Below are 18,199 nucleotides of genomic sequence, written 5' to 3' on the forward strand. Positions count from 1 at the left end.
CCCCGCACCCCTAAGCAGTTTAGAGAAGTAGAAGAAACATATTTTAATAAAGTAAATGCTGTATATGTAGTGACGGTACTGTCTCGTTATTTGCTTTTCAAGCAAAGTAACTTTTTCTAAAATCACAAGATAAAGTTTATTGCATTTTAACTGGAATGAATCCAACAACCACTTCAAATTTTAATCTCAGATACATTTTCTTAATTAACACTCTTTTGGGTTTTGCATTTTTCTAGCACGTTTTTCAAATTTGGCATAGGACAGAGCTGTTTGGAAGTGTCTTTTAATAGCACTGTTTCACAAAGTTTCTCTGTGTTCAGTCTGTCAGTAAAATCAGACACTGTTGGCCTTAACACAACTTCAGAACTGCAAAGGGCATGCAAAACTAATCTAATTTTATTGCATGTGAAAATGACCACACCTGGTCTTTTGTTACTGGAAACCATTTCCAGTGGAGTGTGATAAAATTATTTTTCAGTGAAGATAAGGAAATTTACACTAAAGATTTTCCCGTAAGAAAAGACTTTTTCCACTGTCAAACATTTCATGAATTCTTTCCAATTTTGAATAGGTTTCTCCACTTCCACACTGATAACCTTTTGGCCCTTTTTTAGTTAACCCTGAAACATTTTCTTCACAATCACATGCCGAAAGGCAGACAGCAGCTAGGCAGGTGACTACCTGCTCCCATAAAATACAGAAGATGAAAAAAAGAAAAAGGCAAGGAGAGAGAGAAACATTTTAACTCCCCATCTGAAGCTGCAACATTATTTGGGTACCCGGATCACCCTGCTTCATCTGTTATAAAGCTTTTCCAGTTCTATTTGACCCTGCTTGAAACAGAAAAGTCAGGAGCAGTTCAGTACTGGTTACTTACTCAATTGTGTTCCTGTCCACTTTTCCTGTCATATTAATGCCATAGAACTGCTGCATGGCAGCTATAGCGGATTGCATGGTTTCTGCAGAGCGCAACACCGACATTCGGGGGTCAGTTGGTGGAAGGTAGCCATACTTTTGTAACCATACCTGCAATGACAAGTGCAGTGGCTATTAAATAGAAATTAGAGGTAAAGAAAATGCTCCCTACTAATTAGTTTTGTACCATATATAATGAAGCTTCTAATTCACCAAGCATAAATCCTGTTAGTTAGGGTTTGGGTGTTGGTTTTGGCGGGGTTTTTGTTTGTTTTTTTGGGTTGGTTGGGTTTTTTTTGTTTTCTTCAGAGACGAAATTCTTTGGGGCTTTTATTCCATCTCCTTTATTAAAGATTCTGCTGTTCTAAGACTTACAGTGTTTTCTAACCAGGAGCCAGTTCTCTTTATTATCTGAAACTGCCTGCTTCAATTATTTATTTAATGTATTTATTTATTTGAAGTTACAACTTAAGCACCTAACCCTGGCTCTAGGCACTTCAAGAAATTTTTAAAGCAGACAAAACATAAAATCTACAATATATGCCACATATAATTGACTAGCCACAGGGTACATAATAATATTCACCAACTACAATAATAAATCCACAATAGCTCTCACACAGTTACGTTATATTGTTATCGTCTCTCAAAGAATATGAAATAGAGCGAGAGGAGACATTCAGCTTTCTGAGAAGAATATCAAAATCACACATTTATAGGCAAAGCAAGTGGCCAGGAGACAGTGAAACAGCATGGTCTGTCTGCATTGACAGGAAACTCCCCGATAAGAGGATCTTCTTTTTAAATCAAGACAGATTTAATGCCAATAATTTATGCTCTTAATTGTGTAGAAGCGAGAGGGAGACGGCATGGTCCAAATAACTGAAAGCTTTATGGATTAAAGCTAATATCTTAAGAACAGCTGAAAAAGCCCTCTGAAACATGCTGTCCTCTTAAGACAATTTTTCATAAACAATTAGCTGTGGTTATCTTAATATTTCTAAGCATTCTCAAAATCTAGCTTATACAAAGCACAGTGTAAGACCTTTGAGGCAATGAGAGCACTGATACATGTTTAAAAATGTCTTAGCTTCTCATCTAAGGACTGGAACTATTCAGCAGAATGAAAGGTACATATATCGCCAATCTACATGACACAGTTAAATTGTATTGCTGCAGCTTCATTCTCCCCAGTAAAAAAGTACTTGTGACACCAAAAATTTGATCTTCTGTTCTTTAAAAAAATCAATAGATAAACAAATAAAAAAATTGGTTCAGTCTCCTCTTTCAAATGTAACACATCCCAGTTCACAGATTCTGAATCATTACATTAATGAACGTTTTCCACCCACGCTCCCCTTATAATGTGTTGTGGGGTCTGTCTGCCTCATGCAACACTTCTGGGCTTTTTATCTGTCTATGCACACTGTTTATACACAGCCTAACACCAAACTGTGTAGTCTGCAATTTTCAGCCTTAAGTTTAGCTTGCAGAGTCCACCCGAGTCAGTTCTGTAGCGGGTTAACCATGTTGGTGGTGCAGTCCTCTTTTATGGACCCAGTGAAGAACCTCAAGATGGATGAATTCATTGCTGTAGTTCATTTTATCAACACTGAACATGTATGAACATTGTCTCAGTGTAAAGATCAAACTGGCACAGACAGGGGAAATCTTTAGTTTATGAATTCAGATATTTCTAATTTAAGCAGGTTTACTTTCCTACAGTGCAGTTCAGACACAATCTCAACAATGTTTGTGAGCTGCTCACAACAGGGAGATACAGGACAGACAGGATTAAGACCCAGCCTAATCTCTTTTACTGTCACTATCTCTATTATATGAGAGCCATCCACAAAAAGAACAAAATTGTGTTTAATAGATAGGAAGATGCTCTTATTTCCAGTGTAAATGAATAGCTATAATCAGCACCGACATACAACTTTACATACTCCTGACTTCTTGCACTTTTCAGCTTCAAGGGTGAACTTGCGGATGCTAAGTTTGTGCTAGATTTGGGTCATCTCACAAATAATTTAGTTTATGTGTTGCTTTGCGCAGGAAGTCTGCTTCTCCTTCCGTTATTGGAAGATAGCTCTGAAAGGCCAGCTAGAGCTGGAATGTTGGCAACAGCAATGCAGTATGTGGAAACAAGACCATGGAAGTAACAAATAAGTTTGACCCAAAGTGAGTTATTTCAATGCAGTGTGTAGAGCCCCTTTGAACTCATATTTACAATGAGTATATCTAAGAATGGGGTCATTTTGAGATTCATCTTCTCAAGTTAGTGATATTAAAATTAATGTTTGGGGGAAAAAATAATTCTGAGCAGCATGTCTTTGTTGTCTAAAATGATGCCAGCTTCTTGCCACCTTCTCAGCATGAATTTGGTATGCAGACATAGAGCAGGGCTTTTCATGAAGGTCTGTTTCAGGTCCTAGTGGCACACAAAATTGCTTGGTAAGCTTGTGAGGACACTTTCTTGTCCTGCAGCAAAATGAAAGCCATGGTAACTTCTCATGGTAACCACAGAAAAACAGCTGGAAGACTACTTCCCTCTCTGTTACAGTGCTTTACTATCCTACTGCTCTGAAGTTTGTCTTAGAGTTTAATCTCCCTTACTATAATTTAAGACTGTAACTTCTCATTTTACCTGCTATGGGTGAGGGGAACTGATATTCGTTTCCCCTCTGCAGCAGCCTTTTATGTATTTGAACTCTGTGAGTCACTCTTTCTAATCTCTTCTAAATAAACTAAAGAAACTGCTTTAGATTAATCTTATTTCACTGGCCACACTAACCTTCAGGAAACTAGAAGCTAAAATCCATCTTTATGAAGCATCCACTTGCACATCTAGATGTCAGTTCCCACTGTCAGCCTATTAACAAACACTGGAGTTTAGCTGGTGTTAGGAGTAATTCAGAAGAACATGGACACTCAAACGCTTCATTTTGGGGAAAAAAAAAAAAGAAAAGAAAAAAGAAATAAAAAACAAACAAAACACAAACCCAGAAATAAATTAGTCTAAAATTATTTTTTCTCTCTAATTGAACTTCAAGACTTATGTCCCATTTATCTACGCTTTTTAAAATTATAAAACCATGCTTTACACACTTTTTCCACCAGAAAAGAATCCTTCACAGTAATTCCACCTTCTGTTTTCACAGTTGTAAGGAAAAAAGATAAACAGAATCCATTGGTGATGAAAGTCGCAGAGATGTTAGGTGTTTGTTGTGGACCTTCCACTTCTGCAGGAGTCCATGGAACCTCTAAGTGCTCAGCACATGAGCTGTACCACCTTCCAGATTTGGGATGTCATTGACTAGACACCTAAGGTTTGGGGTGGGATTGGGGGAGGGGGTGGTTCTGGCATGAAGAAAAGATCTTTTCATTTGAGTTTGTAACTGCCACTAATGCTATGCTGTATGGACCATCTGGCTATGGAATAAGATAACTTTGTCACACAGCTGTATGTGTTTTCTCTAAAGGATAAAGCCTGTGCTAACTTAAAGTGTATTAACTACACCTATAGGCTTCAATCATTCAGAGCTTTGCTAGTTTGGGAAGAAAGAGATAAAAACACTATGTTGACACCAAACCATTACTAAGAACAAAGAAAACCTACATATCATAATTAAAGATGAAGCAAGAACATTATTAAGATAATTAGAGTTTCAGAGAGCTTACTGATTTCTAAGATAGAAGAGAACTTATCAACAAATTATTAATGTTCCTGAATGACGGTACATAGTATAAGCTAAGGTATAATTATGTTCTATGAACCTGAACACTTAGAAAATTCAACAGTCTAATAAAGCACAGATCAAAACAATTTCATAAACACCTTTAGCAGAGCAGCTGCATATCATTATTATTCATATATTCCTGTTCCTTTTTTTTAGATTTTATCATGCAAACAAAATTCATATCTGTACTGAGTAAAACTGTGAGATTTTGTAATTTCAAAATATTTTGACTTTTGTTTTTTAATACACTTCTACCGAAGACACTACAAGTGAAATGATTTAAAATGTCTGAGTAACTCAGGAGAATTATATTTTCAAAAAAGCACACATTTAAGAATGTCATTTACACTGATCACCACAGGATTTAGCAGTTCAATTGCTGATGTCATTTTGAAAAGAAATTGAAGGCTTTTACTATGGTATGGATAAATAAGCTAACTCCTGAATTAGTATTCATATGACCAGGTCATTTCCACATTTAGGCCAGTTAATCATGGCCAATGGTGTGTTTTAATTACAGATCTAACTGTTGCAGATAATACTGACTTTTCAGTGCCAACTTGACAGCCAGATAGACAGAAGCGTTTACACAGAGCATTATAAGGACTATTCTGCTGTTTTTCCCACCTCATATCTCTAATTCCATCAGTTCCTCATCGCTGATGTTGTCTCTTTTTAATGGGATACACTGCTGTGAATTTACAGAATGGACATATTGTGTACAGTATCTATCTGGTGAGAAAAATACTTTCAAAAAAAGCATATAACAAGAACATATAGTCCAAGAGAGTCTAACTTAAGCTATCAGAAATGTCTACAAAATGAGAATAAGAATTATGATAGATAATATAATAGCTTAATGGTTATGATTGGTTTGCTACCTATGGTTGAGATAATTAATTGTTAACAGCTAAAAAAGAGCCTGCATGCGCAGAATACATTAGTCTGGAATGGCTTGAGGCTCACAAACAAATCCACTTCTTGGAAATTGTATATCAGGGTGGAAAAGATCTTAAATAGAAGGAATCATCCTCAGAACAAGGAACTATCTTCTTTGTCATTATGAACACACCAAAAAGTCAAAATACTAACTTGCAAATTTTAGCTCTCCAATGATCTAAACTAGAAGGCGACCAACTTCTTTTCTCATTAATTACTAGAAAAACCCTCCAAAAAACCAATTTAGATGTGGTATTGGCATAGTCTTAGGCACATTAATGGTGGTAATCTTCATTGTGGATTACAGAATTTGTAACAATATAGAAAAGTCTGTGGGATGTCTGGGTTGCAGACTGCAGTATAGTAAATACTTAGAAGCAGTACTAGAAGTAGCAGAGTTGGACTCACAGTGGGCCAAAGAAGAGTATAAATTAGGCCTCATTGAAGTCAGTGTTGCTGCAGCTCAACAGTTCAAAACTAGTTGAGGCATCTCCGCTGTTCTTGTATGTACACGCTTATAGTTTTTCTGTGTTAGGGCTACAAAATGGATGTGAAACTGAACATTCATATTATACGAGTCTCAGATAGTACAAAACCAGACTTACCAATACATGATCTTGTACGTCTCTTCCTACATCAAGTCAGGAGGGAGGGGACAGAATCCGGAATTTCCCCACACAAGTGAGTGGTGACTGAGACAGATAATTCTAAAAGGGAGCTCCTCTTCCCAGTGAGAGGTAACTCCACTGCAAGGATCAAGACTGCAGCCCAAGGCCAGAAGCTCTGCCTGGTTAGTGACTTGAACCAAACTCAGAGTCTAAGGAGTGGCGAAGGCAAAAAGGCAAAACGTATTCAAAAACGAACTGCTGATTTCCACTCATTTATAATCAAAGTTTAGTTTAAATATTCTAAATCCTTTGCTTTACTGCCACACTTGTGCACAGAAAAACCAATGTAGCTTGAGAGCAGCAGGAGTGGAAGGTGTAAAAGACCAGCCAGCAGCACCAGAACAGTGCCATCTGCAGATCACCGGCAAGTGGGGACCTACCAGTAAGCGGCAGACGTGGGATCTGCATGTAACACTGCGCTTGAGAGGCTCTGAAATATACCTGGGACAGGGAACAGATTCTACCCAGCTCCAAAGGCAGAAGCTACATTGCTCATTCACTACTACTGAGTATTCACTACTAATTCACTACTACAAATCCTTGCCCTAGACGCACATTTATAACTCATGGCAGAATATGGACCTTATTCGTTAGTTGCTCAGGGAAATTTTGTCCAGTCACTAATAGAAATCTCTGCAGAAGTCTGGCATGGACCCAGACCAGTGGAAACACCTCCAAAAATAAAACTAATGGTTCTAGTAGCTGTAAACAATCATATAGCGGATGTTAGGTGACACTGTCCTTACATCTTACTAGAATTTCTATAGCTTCTAGGAAAATACGAAGTGCTCTGCAAGGATAAGGATGCTGTGTCGAATAATCTGTCTGGATAAGACATGACTGCTTCAGAAAAAAACCTGAAAATTCTAGGGCCATGAAGATGATTAAGGGATTGGAGCATTTCCCCTGTGAGGAAAGACTGAGGGAGCAGGGACTCTTGTGGCACTCTGGTGAAGTACCCACAGATTGGAAAAGGGGAAACATAACCCACATTTTTAAAAAGGGAAATAAGGAAGACCCGGGAAACTGCAGACCAGTCAGTCTCACCTCTGTGCCTGGCAAGATCATGGAGCAAATCCTACTGGAATCTATGCTAAGGCACATGGAAAATAAGGAGGTCACTGGTGACAGCCAACATGGCTTTGCTAAGGGCAAGTTGTACCTGAGAAATTTGGTGGCCTTCTACTACAAGGCCACAGTGTTGGTGGATAAGGGAAGAGCAATTGACATCATCTACCCAGACTTAAGCAAAGCCTTTGACACTGACCTTCACAACATCCTTGTCTCTAAATTGGCGAGACGTGGATTTGACAGAAGGACCACTTGCTGGATAAGGAATTGTCTGGATAGCCACACTCAGAGAGTTGTGGTCAATGGCTCAGTGTCCACATGGAGACTGGTGATGAGTGGCATTCTGCAGGGCTTGGTATTGGGACCGTTGTTGTTTAACATCTTTGCTGGAGACATGGACAGTGGGATCAAGTGCACCCTCAGCAAGTTTGCTGACAACACCAAGCTGTGTGCTGCATTATCAGGGAGCATAGTGGTAGGATGAGAGGTAATGGTTTTAAGCTTAAAGAGGGTAGATTTAGATTAGATATTAGGAAGAAATTTTTTACTCTGAGTGTGGCAATGAACTGGAACAGGTTGCCCAGAGAAGCTGTGGATGCCCCATCCCTGGAGGTGTTCAAGGCCAGGCTGGATGAGGCTTTGAGCAACCTGGTCTGGTGGGAGGTATCTGTGCCCATGGCAGGGGGGTTGGAAATCAATGATCTTTAAGGTCCCTTCCAATCCAAACCATTCTATAATCCTATGATTCTATGACTGTTCAGCCTAGAGAAGAAAAGACTTAGGGGCAATCTTATCTATCTGAAGGGAGAGAGTAGAGAAAATGGAGCCAGGTTCTTTTCAGCAGTGCCCAGAGACAGAAGCAGAGGCAATGAGCACAGTCTGAAACACAGAAGGTTCCCTCTCAGCACAAGGAAACACTTTTTCACTGTGAAGGTGGTCAAACACTGGTACAGATTTCCCAGAGACATTATAGAGTCTCCATTCTTTGAGATATTCAAAAGTCATCTGGAGATGGTCCTGGGCAGCCTGCTCTAGGTGGCCCTGCTTGAGCAGGAGGCTGGACCAGATGACCTCCAAACGTCCCTTCCAACCTTACCAGTTCTGTGTAATTCTGCAATTCTAGACTGAAGCTCTCAAAACTGTAATATCCAGAAGACTTGTACAATCCTCCTCATACTGGCTCAAACCATGGAAAAGTCCCTGAGGGATTATAAATCCAAGTAAATAACTACTGATATTTTTATAGATATTTTCACCTAAGGTCTGTTGTAATAATCACTCTAAAATTACTCCATACTAATTCTCATTTGTTTAAACAAGCAATAGACTGTTTTACTTTTACACTACTCAGACTGAAGTGATTGTATACTTTAGCTTGCAGAGAGAAAGGTGTATAGATGCATTCAGCAATATGTCCTGAGGATGGCTGATTTAAATCAACAATTCTAACAGAATGTTCAGTTGCTTTCATTGCAAAACTTTGGTTTGAAACAGTAGACTGCTACTTTTGACTAAGCATGTACTCTTTGCAAATCATGTTTATAGTGACTGATTTTCTTAGACAGACACTCTCATAATGGAGAAGGGGAGACTTGATTTGGTATTATAACTGACATACTTGTACCCAGTGTCATTCCGAGATCTCTAAGACAGGAAGAACAGTAGTTGTCTAGGAGGGAAAACGTGCCTACATACTTACATTCCTAAACAGACAGCATATTTCATGGACTCTCTTACCTACAGCATACAAGGTGATGACACTGCTCCTAACATAAGGACAAAAAGAGGACTGGCAGAGAATCAGGAAATATGAACATGGGAACAATAGTAATTATTAGTTTTTACACAGTAGAAGTCAGATAGCTTGCTATAAGAAGCAACAGAGTCCCATTGTGCTACACTTAACAAACTAAGAATGAGAGTCAATTCCTTCATCAGAAATATACACTAGTTCAATGGGAGATGAAGAAACAGTTTATAGGAAGAAGAGAGTGAAAACCCCATATATAAAGGCTGTGGAGTAATTTAATCTTTAAACCAAGATGAAGTAGAAAAAATAATGAATAATTCTAAGTAGTCATCCACAGACAGTCTTGGAGATAACAACCTATCTAGCAGAGTATTGCAAGGTTAGGGAAAAAAAGTCCTCATATTCAAAGATGACACTAAGTCCCAGGAATTTAATTCTCCACAGACCTCTCTTTCTACAATACCTATTCAGTAACACATTTTGTTTATGAATCTCAAACTAAGGAAGAACTTTGGTGCAATTTTGCAACTTTTTGCCTGATAGCTATGCAGTCTGGCTTCTGGTACATATTTTGCAAGAATTGTGGGGTACTTATTGGACAACCATTATATTGTGGGGTATGGAGATTGTCCACAAGATTCCATAACCTCCAGTCCCTATAAGACTCATTAGATTTGATAAACCTTTTACTTTTTTTGCCTCTTTCTCTCTCTTTATGTTTTCTAAGAGGTTACTCATGTTCCTACCTGGAACATCCTTGACCTTTGCTGGGTTTAGATTTTTCTCTTTCTTTTACTCTTGTGTATGGCTTGTTATATGTAACTGTGGAGGTCATTCAGATGCCTGGATCACAGAACACCACTGGCTAGATGAAAGTGATTGGTATATATCAAAAACAATTATGAAGCTGGAGTCAGAACAATCCTGGTTGAGCGACAGCCCATTAGGTGTTCCTGGGAAAATCAGGTGGCTTTTGTGGTAGCAAAAATAAGAATGAGTGATGCATCTGAACTTTCCTCAGCACAGCACTGTAAGAATCTGGAGAAGACTTGGAACATAAAAAAATGCTATATAAATGTAACTGTCTTTTGGTGATGTATCTAGGAAGGCAAGAGCTCAAAGTGAGTCTTTCATCACACTACAGAAGATTATGCCACCTTGTCATTGCCTTGTATTAGCATCTTTGATCCCTGTAGCTTTGCAATACCTTACCTGCAGGATTATTAATTTGGTCTAATTCATCTATGTATTGTTAGCATTATTTTCACTATCCAATACCATCAGTATTTTAGTGCAGAGTTGTTTCTTCTAGTTCACTGTTTGTAAAAGCAAGCAGGGAACTGAACACCAACCAGAGAAAGAGTTTGCTGCTTAGATCCTACAGCTTAGCACTTGCTTGGACTTTTATTTTTTTTCCTGTTTTAGGTTCCACAAGAGAAAGGCCTGTCTCCTCTCACACACATGTGCTAAACAACCAAACCAATGAATTTCATCATGAATTCATAAGGACTGCCTCACGGCTTCCATCACCATCCTACAAGCAGCAAAGTCTCAGAGTGGTTGGCACCTGTCTAGAAATGGCCACAGATGTTTTTAGGCTCTGAGAATATCATTGCAGTCAATCAGGTACTTCAAAAGAGAGGCATTCATATCAGTAAAATTTAACAGTAATATAGGATTTTTCCTCATACAATGTAAGATCATTAGCTGTAGCAGCTACATCAGACAAACAGAAACCATATACTATTATAACACTAATGCAAAAAATCTTGGTTATTTGGTATGTCTTCTATGGCACAATTATAAATTACATGATGTCATGTAAACAAACAAACAAACGAATAAACAGACAAAAAACCAACAAAGATACCAATAGTGCATTAACCAGAGATATATTAATCAGCACTGTCCTTTTTTTATATATCCCAATAGGTTGTTTCATATTATCTTAATAAAAGTACTAAAACTTTGTACTAAGACATTTACATAGGAAATACATAAATACATAATGTACCAACAGATGGTGTTGTGCTACTTTAAAAAGGCTCGTGGGAAGGTAGTCCATTGTAATAAAACCAAAAGGTCAATCTACAAAGTTCCTTTGGGGAAATAATTATTCAAACCGTATCTGACACTTGGTATTTGAATCCATCAGATAAAATAACTTTACTGTTATAGTTTGTGCAGTTTTAAGTTTACATCAGTGAAGCAGATGAACTGCAAGTTAAACATCTACAGGAAATGATGTCAGTATATTTAATTTTCTTCATTATAATTGTTTTTTTTCTCATTTTATAGACAAAAGAAACATAATTTTTGAATCATAAATGCATCTATTAAACATCTATGCAAATATTTCCTGTATAGTTATGAATATCCTTAATATTCTTGTATTATGGATTAAAGTTGCATTGAAGCAAGAGAACAGAAATGCAACAACGCATTGCATATCTTTTGTGGATTTACACTTCATAGGGTTTTGTACTACACCTTTACAGACAAGATTGCATGTAAATTCATACTATATTGCACAGAAGTGGTATTCAAAAGTTTGTGTCTGTGAAAAAACCACTGGCTATGCTAAAGACAACAGCAAAGTTGCCTTCAGTGAAACAGGGGACATTTGACAGAACAAGATAGTTCTTTTTCTTTGTTGAACGTTACTTTTATTTTTTTCCTTTCTATGCCTTTTCAGCAATTAATGATATCACTACTGCTTGCAATATAAGATTAATGGCACAGCATATTTGATTCCCATGGTCAAAATATTTTTAAAATATAAATTCATATTAAACCCACTTTTAAATAGAAAATATCTTTTTTTCTGTTTTCTCATTTTCAAAGTCAGACGTCTAAGATGTAAAATTCAAGATGTTGCACTTCCTTGCTGGATATCATTCCATATTTTAGAAACCCTTTTTTACAATCAAGCTGGTATAAGATTTGTGACATTTTCAGTACTATAATAGCTCTTTCAAATATCTGATTCATGTTTTCCTGCAGAAATCTGTAGATAGAAAATGAACATGGATTGTATAAATACATAAAATCTACAGATAGATAGTATCAGTTTGTCACTTCCCAGGGAGAGACAGGAAGAGAATGCAATGAACATAAAGGGTAATACAGTGGTTTCCCAAATTACTTTATATGGTCCACACAGCAGAATGAAAAAGACAACAACAACAAGAGTAAATCCTACAGCATAAGATCATTTGATTAAAAAAAAAAAAAACACCAAAAAACAAACAACCTTGTGACTTCCGCAAGGAGGCCAGGGAACTAATAGACAAGAAAGGAAGTAAAATCCCTGAAATGTATTACTTCTTTGGATCCAGTTGGGAGAAAGAAGGGTAACATTTCAATTCAGCCACTCTCTTCCTGTTTTGCAATGAAGATGACATATTCAGTAGTAACTCTATCTGATCAGAAGTTGTAACGATGAAAAGGAAAAGCCAGTACAGAAACCAGCTTGTCCCCTGTCCCATCCTGTTTTAGTGTCTGACTTACTCCCCAGTTTTGAAAATGCTGGTCCACTAGAGAAGTTTCCAAGGGATATTGATCTGTAATTAATGTTTCCCACTTTCATTTCCAACTCTTTTTTCAGAAAATGCCCATGGGAGAACACACTGCCACAGGGAGGGCAGGGATCAATCAGAATTTAGCACTTCCATTTTTACATGCTTGCTTCTAATGATTCTCTCTGATAATTTATGCAAATTACACTTGTCTTATTTTCCTCTTGTACGTGTGGTTCGAATGGAGCCAGGCAGCACCCTACAACTGAAGAGGTAACAACAATAGTGGTTAAACATTTTCACCTTTTTTTCTTAAATCACCTTCAATAGTGACTACATACCTTTCACAAATTCTGTTTTAGCATTGTTCACAATAGGTGAATACAGCAGCTTTTCTGTATAGAGTTCAAATCTTAAGTAGCAAGGAGAGGTTAATTTAGGAAGGGTGAGACACTATGTTTGCTTCAAATCACCATGGAATCCATCACAATGGACTCCTGCCATAGATGTTAAAGTGAAGAAAAAAAACAGAAAGTATAGAGGAAGGTATCTTGCTTGCTGTAATAAAGACATATCAGTTCTAAAGTAAAACATTCCATTTCCTTGAAATCACTGTATAGGTTAGTGGCAGAACATGACCAACTCAGGCTAAATGTATGAGCCTACTTTCATGAAGATAAGTCCTCATACTTCATTTGACAAATCTGTTTGGCTTGCAGCCCACTAACTCACCAGCTGTTTGCAATCCTTCCGCAAGTAGCACAAAGACTGCATACATTTCAGTACATCTGCAACTCTCCTTTTTATGTCATCCTCTAAACTCTATTTTTGTTAAAGGGCAGGGTTACAAAAATAGAAGGGGGAAGGGGAAGTGGATTGATGCAAGTGAGGGATGTGACAAGGTGATTCCTGCAGGCAGAAGAGGACATATAGTAATTGCTTCAAAGCAAACCACGGGATTATCTTTTATTAGCTCCCCTATGGGCTATGGTCACGTGTATTGCAATTCTAAAATGTAATAGAAGAATTTTAGCTTTGCTTATTTAGGACTCGATGCTGTGAATTCCTGAGTCTCTCAATAGCCATAGGTTCAGATGGATGCTTAGAGCACTCAGTACCTGGTCAGAACTCAGTTGTCTCTATCAACCAGAAACAAGATTAGGATTTATCTATACTTTTATATATATTAAAAAAAAAAAAAAAGAAGTTGCTAAAGGAAAACAATTTCCTTACACTCATCACTGGTAACATTTATAAATTTTAGACAATGTAGAGGATTTTGCGTATATATGCATTGTTTTTCTAACTCAAACATATAGAAATAAACAAAATGTCAGAAAAGGCCAGGGAAAATTATATGTGCATGCTTTTCTGCTTTTTCCTTCTGAGAGACATGGTCTCCCACACAATTAAGAAGGATAATATGCAAGACTAGCAACCTAGTACATTTCAGAAATTACATTTGCAATTAATAAGCATAATAGGCCCTGTATTTTCATAGCAATGTCATTAGAATGCTAATCCTGTGAACCTAATGTTTAAGCATACCAAGCAGCACTTCATTTGATATTCATTTGTTTTCAGTTTAACATAAGTTTTTTTAGACTTGGTCTACCATAAACTAGAGGCAAAATTAGAGCTGGTATTACCCCATTCAGCAGTTAAATCCAAATTTCAAAAAGTATGTATACATTTTTGTAGTGGCTCAAACTGCAAACGACAACAGCTTTTGCATGTATTAAAGCCTAGGGTGTTTACATCTGTTTATCTGTGTGTGCATATATAAGCTTAAGAGAAAAAAATACATGTTTTTTTCAACAAGAAAAAATGTTTTAGTACAGTGATTGAGTTAGCAACTGTTAATGGACAAACTGAATATTTGATTTCCCATCTCCTATCAGGAAGGAGGAAGAAACCTTAGGAAAAAGTAACAGCCTAACTTTTGCTATACGGAAGAAAAAAAAAAAAAAAAAGAGAGAGAAAACAGGGTTATGATTCAAATTAAGTCCCGCATTTGGCAAACATTATGCTCTCTTCCAGATTAAGGTACCTCAGAACTGCAACTGAGGAACCAACACCTAAAAACCCTCCAGCCTGTGATACATGTATAACAAACAAAAAAAAATACAGATTATGATTGGTGTGGCACAAACTGGTTAGGCTACATTGTTCTAGTCCATCCTATCACAAAACAGAACAGAAACACAAAACATTTCCAACTGACATCTTCCAATAGCTGGTGGACATCATGGAAGTAGTACTCTCATTTTACTGCATTGCTTCTCTGTATGACAACTAAACTAGAGCTTATTTTAGACACCTGGCAATGTTTTTTGACTTATTACAGACAAAAGCTAACAGTATGCCTTTGCATTGTTTGAGGATGATAATTGATATGACAAAACATCTGCACTATAAATTTCATTTTTATCAAGCACCATCTCCTTACTCACCTTAAAATTGTGCAAGTGACCTTCACTGTGTCTATTCTAAGGTTATTTTTTTTTTTAATACATGCTTGACACATACTTTCTTCTCTAAGGAATTTTTCATTAAAAAGTAACCTTTCTTCTTTCTTCCTATCTAAGGAATATTCAGCTTGAGAAAAGTGGTAACGTTACCCATCTTTTTTTAACAATGAGATTTTCACGTTACTGAAAATTAGAAACTGTATGAGATCAGCTTTTAAAGCAATAATAGCTTTCTAACTCAACAATCCAATTTGGTTTATTTTCAAAGGCATTTTAAATATGTCATTAGGACTCAAGTCTTTTTAGTTTAACAGTGGATTTATCTGAAGTAGCCATTATCTGAACAGAAACTGGTGCAAAGGTGACTTCCTGAATCTACAGAAGAGTACCTGAAGCGCTCTCGTTGCAATTTGATGATCTTATAAGGAAGAGCAGGAATATGAACAAGACTTTAATGAAAAGTTCCTAGAGAGCAAAAGCCGTGAGGAATCATTGCTGAGAAACCTCTAGCAAACCCAGGGATGTAAAAGGAGGCTCAAAGAGGGGCAGCAACCTTTCTTTTCTTTCTCTTCACAGCAAAAAATCTAAAAGAGTAGTGATGGAGACCAAGTTTGCAACTTGATGCGAACTTGAAGAAAGTTTTTTCCATCTTACAACTACTGAAAGACAGAGCTTCAAAGTTACCAAGCATGTAATATTCAGAAGTAGATTTGAAGACCCTAAAACATTACCTTATCAGAAACCATAACCAACTTTCCATTGTTGTTAAGGTACCTATAGGCATTGAAGCATCTCATGTCTCTTCCATGAAGTTCAGCTTTATAACTCTTAGGAACCTGAAGTTGCCAGGTGGAAGACTGAAGTTTTCTCCTCATTCAGTTTTATGGATAAAAAGTGAGATACGGTTACATAGCCACACTGCCAAAAAGTTAGCTGTAGCTAATGAGATCTGAGTCTTTAGCAAGAGGCATTTGTAGACTTAGCCAATTTCATTGGTCTCTACTTCCCTTTCCCTTCCTTTCCTCCTTTCTAGAGCAGAAATGCAGTCTTGCTTCAGCAGTAGGTAAGTTTTGCAGATGATCTGAAAGCAAAGTAAAGCTGAAGGATCTGATCAAAAGCTCTTAACTGATTGTATGTACATTATGATTCTATGATCATTATCCTTACCACATAAACTGATAATCCAATAAGTGATTGGAACTATGTATGGGACTAAACATGGGAAATTCCATAACGGTGTTTCATCTCCTGCCTTACTAGAAGCTTCCTATTGGACAATTATAGAACAATCTGGATAACGGGGTAAAATCATTTTCACCCCATCAGTTAAAGGCTGTTTTTTTACAAAGCAGTTTTCACTTCAAAGTTTATTGTCCACTTCAACTGATTCACATTATTTTTTTAAAAGATAAATAGGAGAACTCAGTTTAGTTTTTCCTATTCTTAAGGCCAATCCTATTTAGTCTCCTCTAATGGAACAATACTAATACAGACCCTTACAAAAAGGCATTCCCTTCCTCAAATTTCTCCTCACCCTTTTCTAGAATTCTGTCTTTTCTTGACGAATCACTTCCTGAGATGAAGTTGTCAGAACCTAACAAACACTATGCAAGAAAATAGTAACAGATGAGCTTAATGATATTAAAATATTTCAGAATTTTTAAATTGTTTTCGAATGTCCTAGCGTTTTCCTTTTGTAGCACACTGAACAGTCATTTTTGCTGAGCTGTTCAAAACATTGCCTACGTCTCTACCCTCAGTGACAACAATTAATTTAAAAATCTGCAATGTGTGTGAGAAATTCAAATTATCCCCTCTAGTATGCATTACCGTATCAGCACTGAATTTCACCCGCCACCCTCAATAAATTGACAACCAGTCACTCCAATTCACACATTCAGAGAACTGTACCATAGCACTCAGCAAATAACCTCTCTCTCTCTCAAAATAAATTCAAAATCTTACCATAAACTCACTTCTCAACAAAATCTGTGGGAAAAAGTCTTGCAAGGGTAAGTAACTAAAGGAATAAATTTCAAAGTTTTAGGAAATACTCTTCTCACTGGTAAATTGAAAATTAGGATGGATTGTCTTTTCCCTAATGGATGTGCTTTATTTCAAAGCAGAATTAGTTCAGGTAAGTCCTATGACCTTTAATGTGAAAGCAGGATGATCAACAGACTTCTGTTGAGGACTGGTCTCACATTATTATCCTCCTGGAGTTACGAATCTTCTTAGAGATAATAATTCTTCATGAAGAGGAAGATGTGATGGGATACTTGCACAATCACCACGGCAGTAGCCATTAGACCTGCATTTTTGCCTATCATGATCTAGAAATCACTAGTCTTCCTTTTGCGCCTGTTCATATTATCTCAGCTCCGCAAAACACATGTGGTTGTGACAGCAAAGAGGTCACGCTTACTGTAAGTGAAATCTGTATATTTAAGTGATATGCATCATATGAGTTTGGGAGGTCTGGCAGTTGATGCCTCCAGGGAACAGTGCAGAAGCTTTAAGGAAAATAAGCAGTAGGGACTGACAAATAACAGGACATAAGTCTGCAGAGGGACTAACATAGACCAGTCTGGGGCTGGAAGGAACTGGAAAAGATTTATGTGGTTTTATTGAGCACTGAACTGTTTTGTAGGAAAAAGAATCTGATAGAAATGTCTGCTACTGAGGTCTGGGATGAGGTATTGGCTCAATGGCGGTTTACATAAATGGCTTCGTTTGTACACATAAGGTCTAGACAGATGGAAAATGGATATACATCCCTTCAGACTTGACCAAAGACAGTTTTATGTCTTATGATTAAAAAAATCCTTAAAATCTTCTTGCAGGCTCAGAAGGACCTATTTATTTTGTTTATTTCTGCAGGGCACGTAGGGCAGCTGACACTGTGCATGTCACTTTTCATAATGGCACACTTGAACTAAATCTTGTAAAATCCTTACACCTAATTAGTGTAAGAAGAATATTTAGACCATCTCTGTTCCAAATCCTGTGAAGGTCTCAAAACAGAAAAGATAGTGCCAAGTAGTGCACAATTCAGCATCATAATAGAAATGCTTGGCAAGACTTCTTTTTTCTTCTCCTGACAGTAATATTTATTTTTCCTTTC

The 18,199-nt window shown here is 37.2% G+C and overlaps 1 protein-coding gene across 1 annotated transcript in view; it reads right to left on the reverse strand.

The window, feature by feature from the left end:
• Positions 1-1,047, reverse strand: part of LOC104469417 (matrix metalloproteinase-16-like) — a gene marked incomplete at both ends in the record, with an annotated part of 8,323 nt that extends 7,276 nt beyond the window's left edge. Inside the window, one exon of the mRNA XM_010083906.1 lies at positions 878-1,047. Coding sequence (XP_010082208.1) covers positions 878-1,047 — 170 coding nt within the window. The remainder of the gene's footprint in view (positions 1-877) is intronic.
• Positions 1,048-18,199: the final 17,152 nt, after the last annotated feature.

This window comes from Pterocles gutturalis, unplaced genomic scaffold (genome assembly GCF_000699245.1).
Source record: "Pterocles gutturalis isolate BGI_N339 unplaced genomic scaffold, ASM69924v1 scaffold13740, whole genome shotgun sequence".
In the NCBI taxonomy this organism is placed as follows: domain Eukaryota; kingdom Metazoa; phylum Chordata; class Aves; order Pterocliformes; family Pteroclidae; genus Pterocles; species Pterocles gutturalis.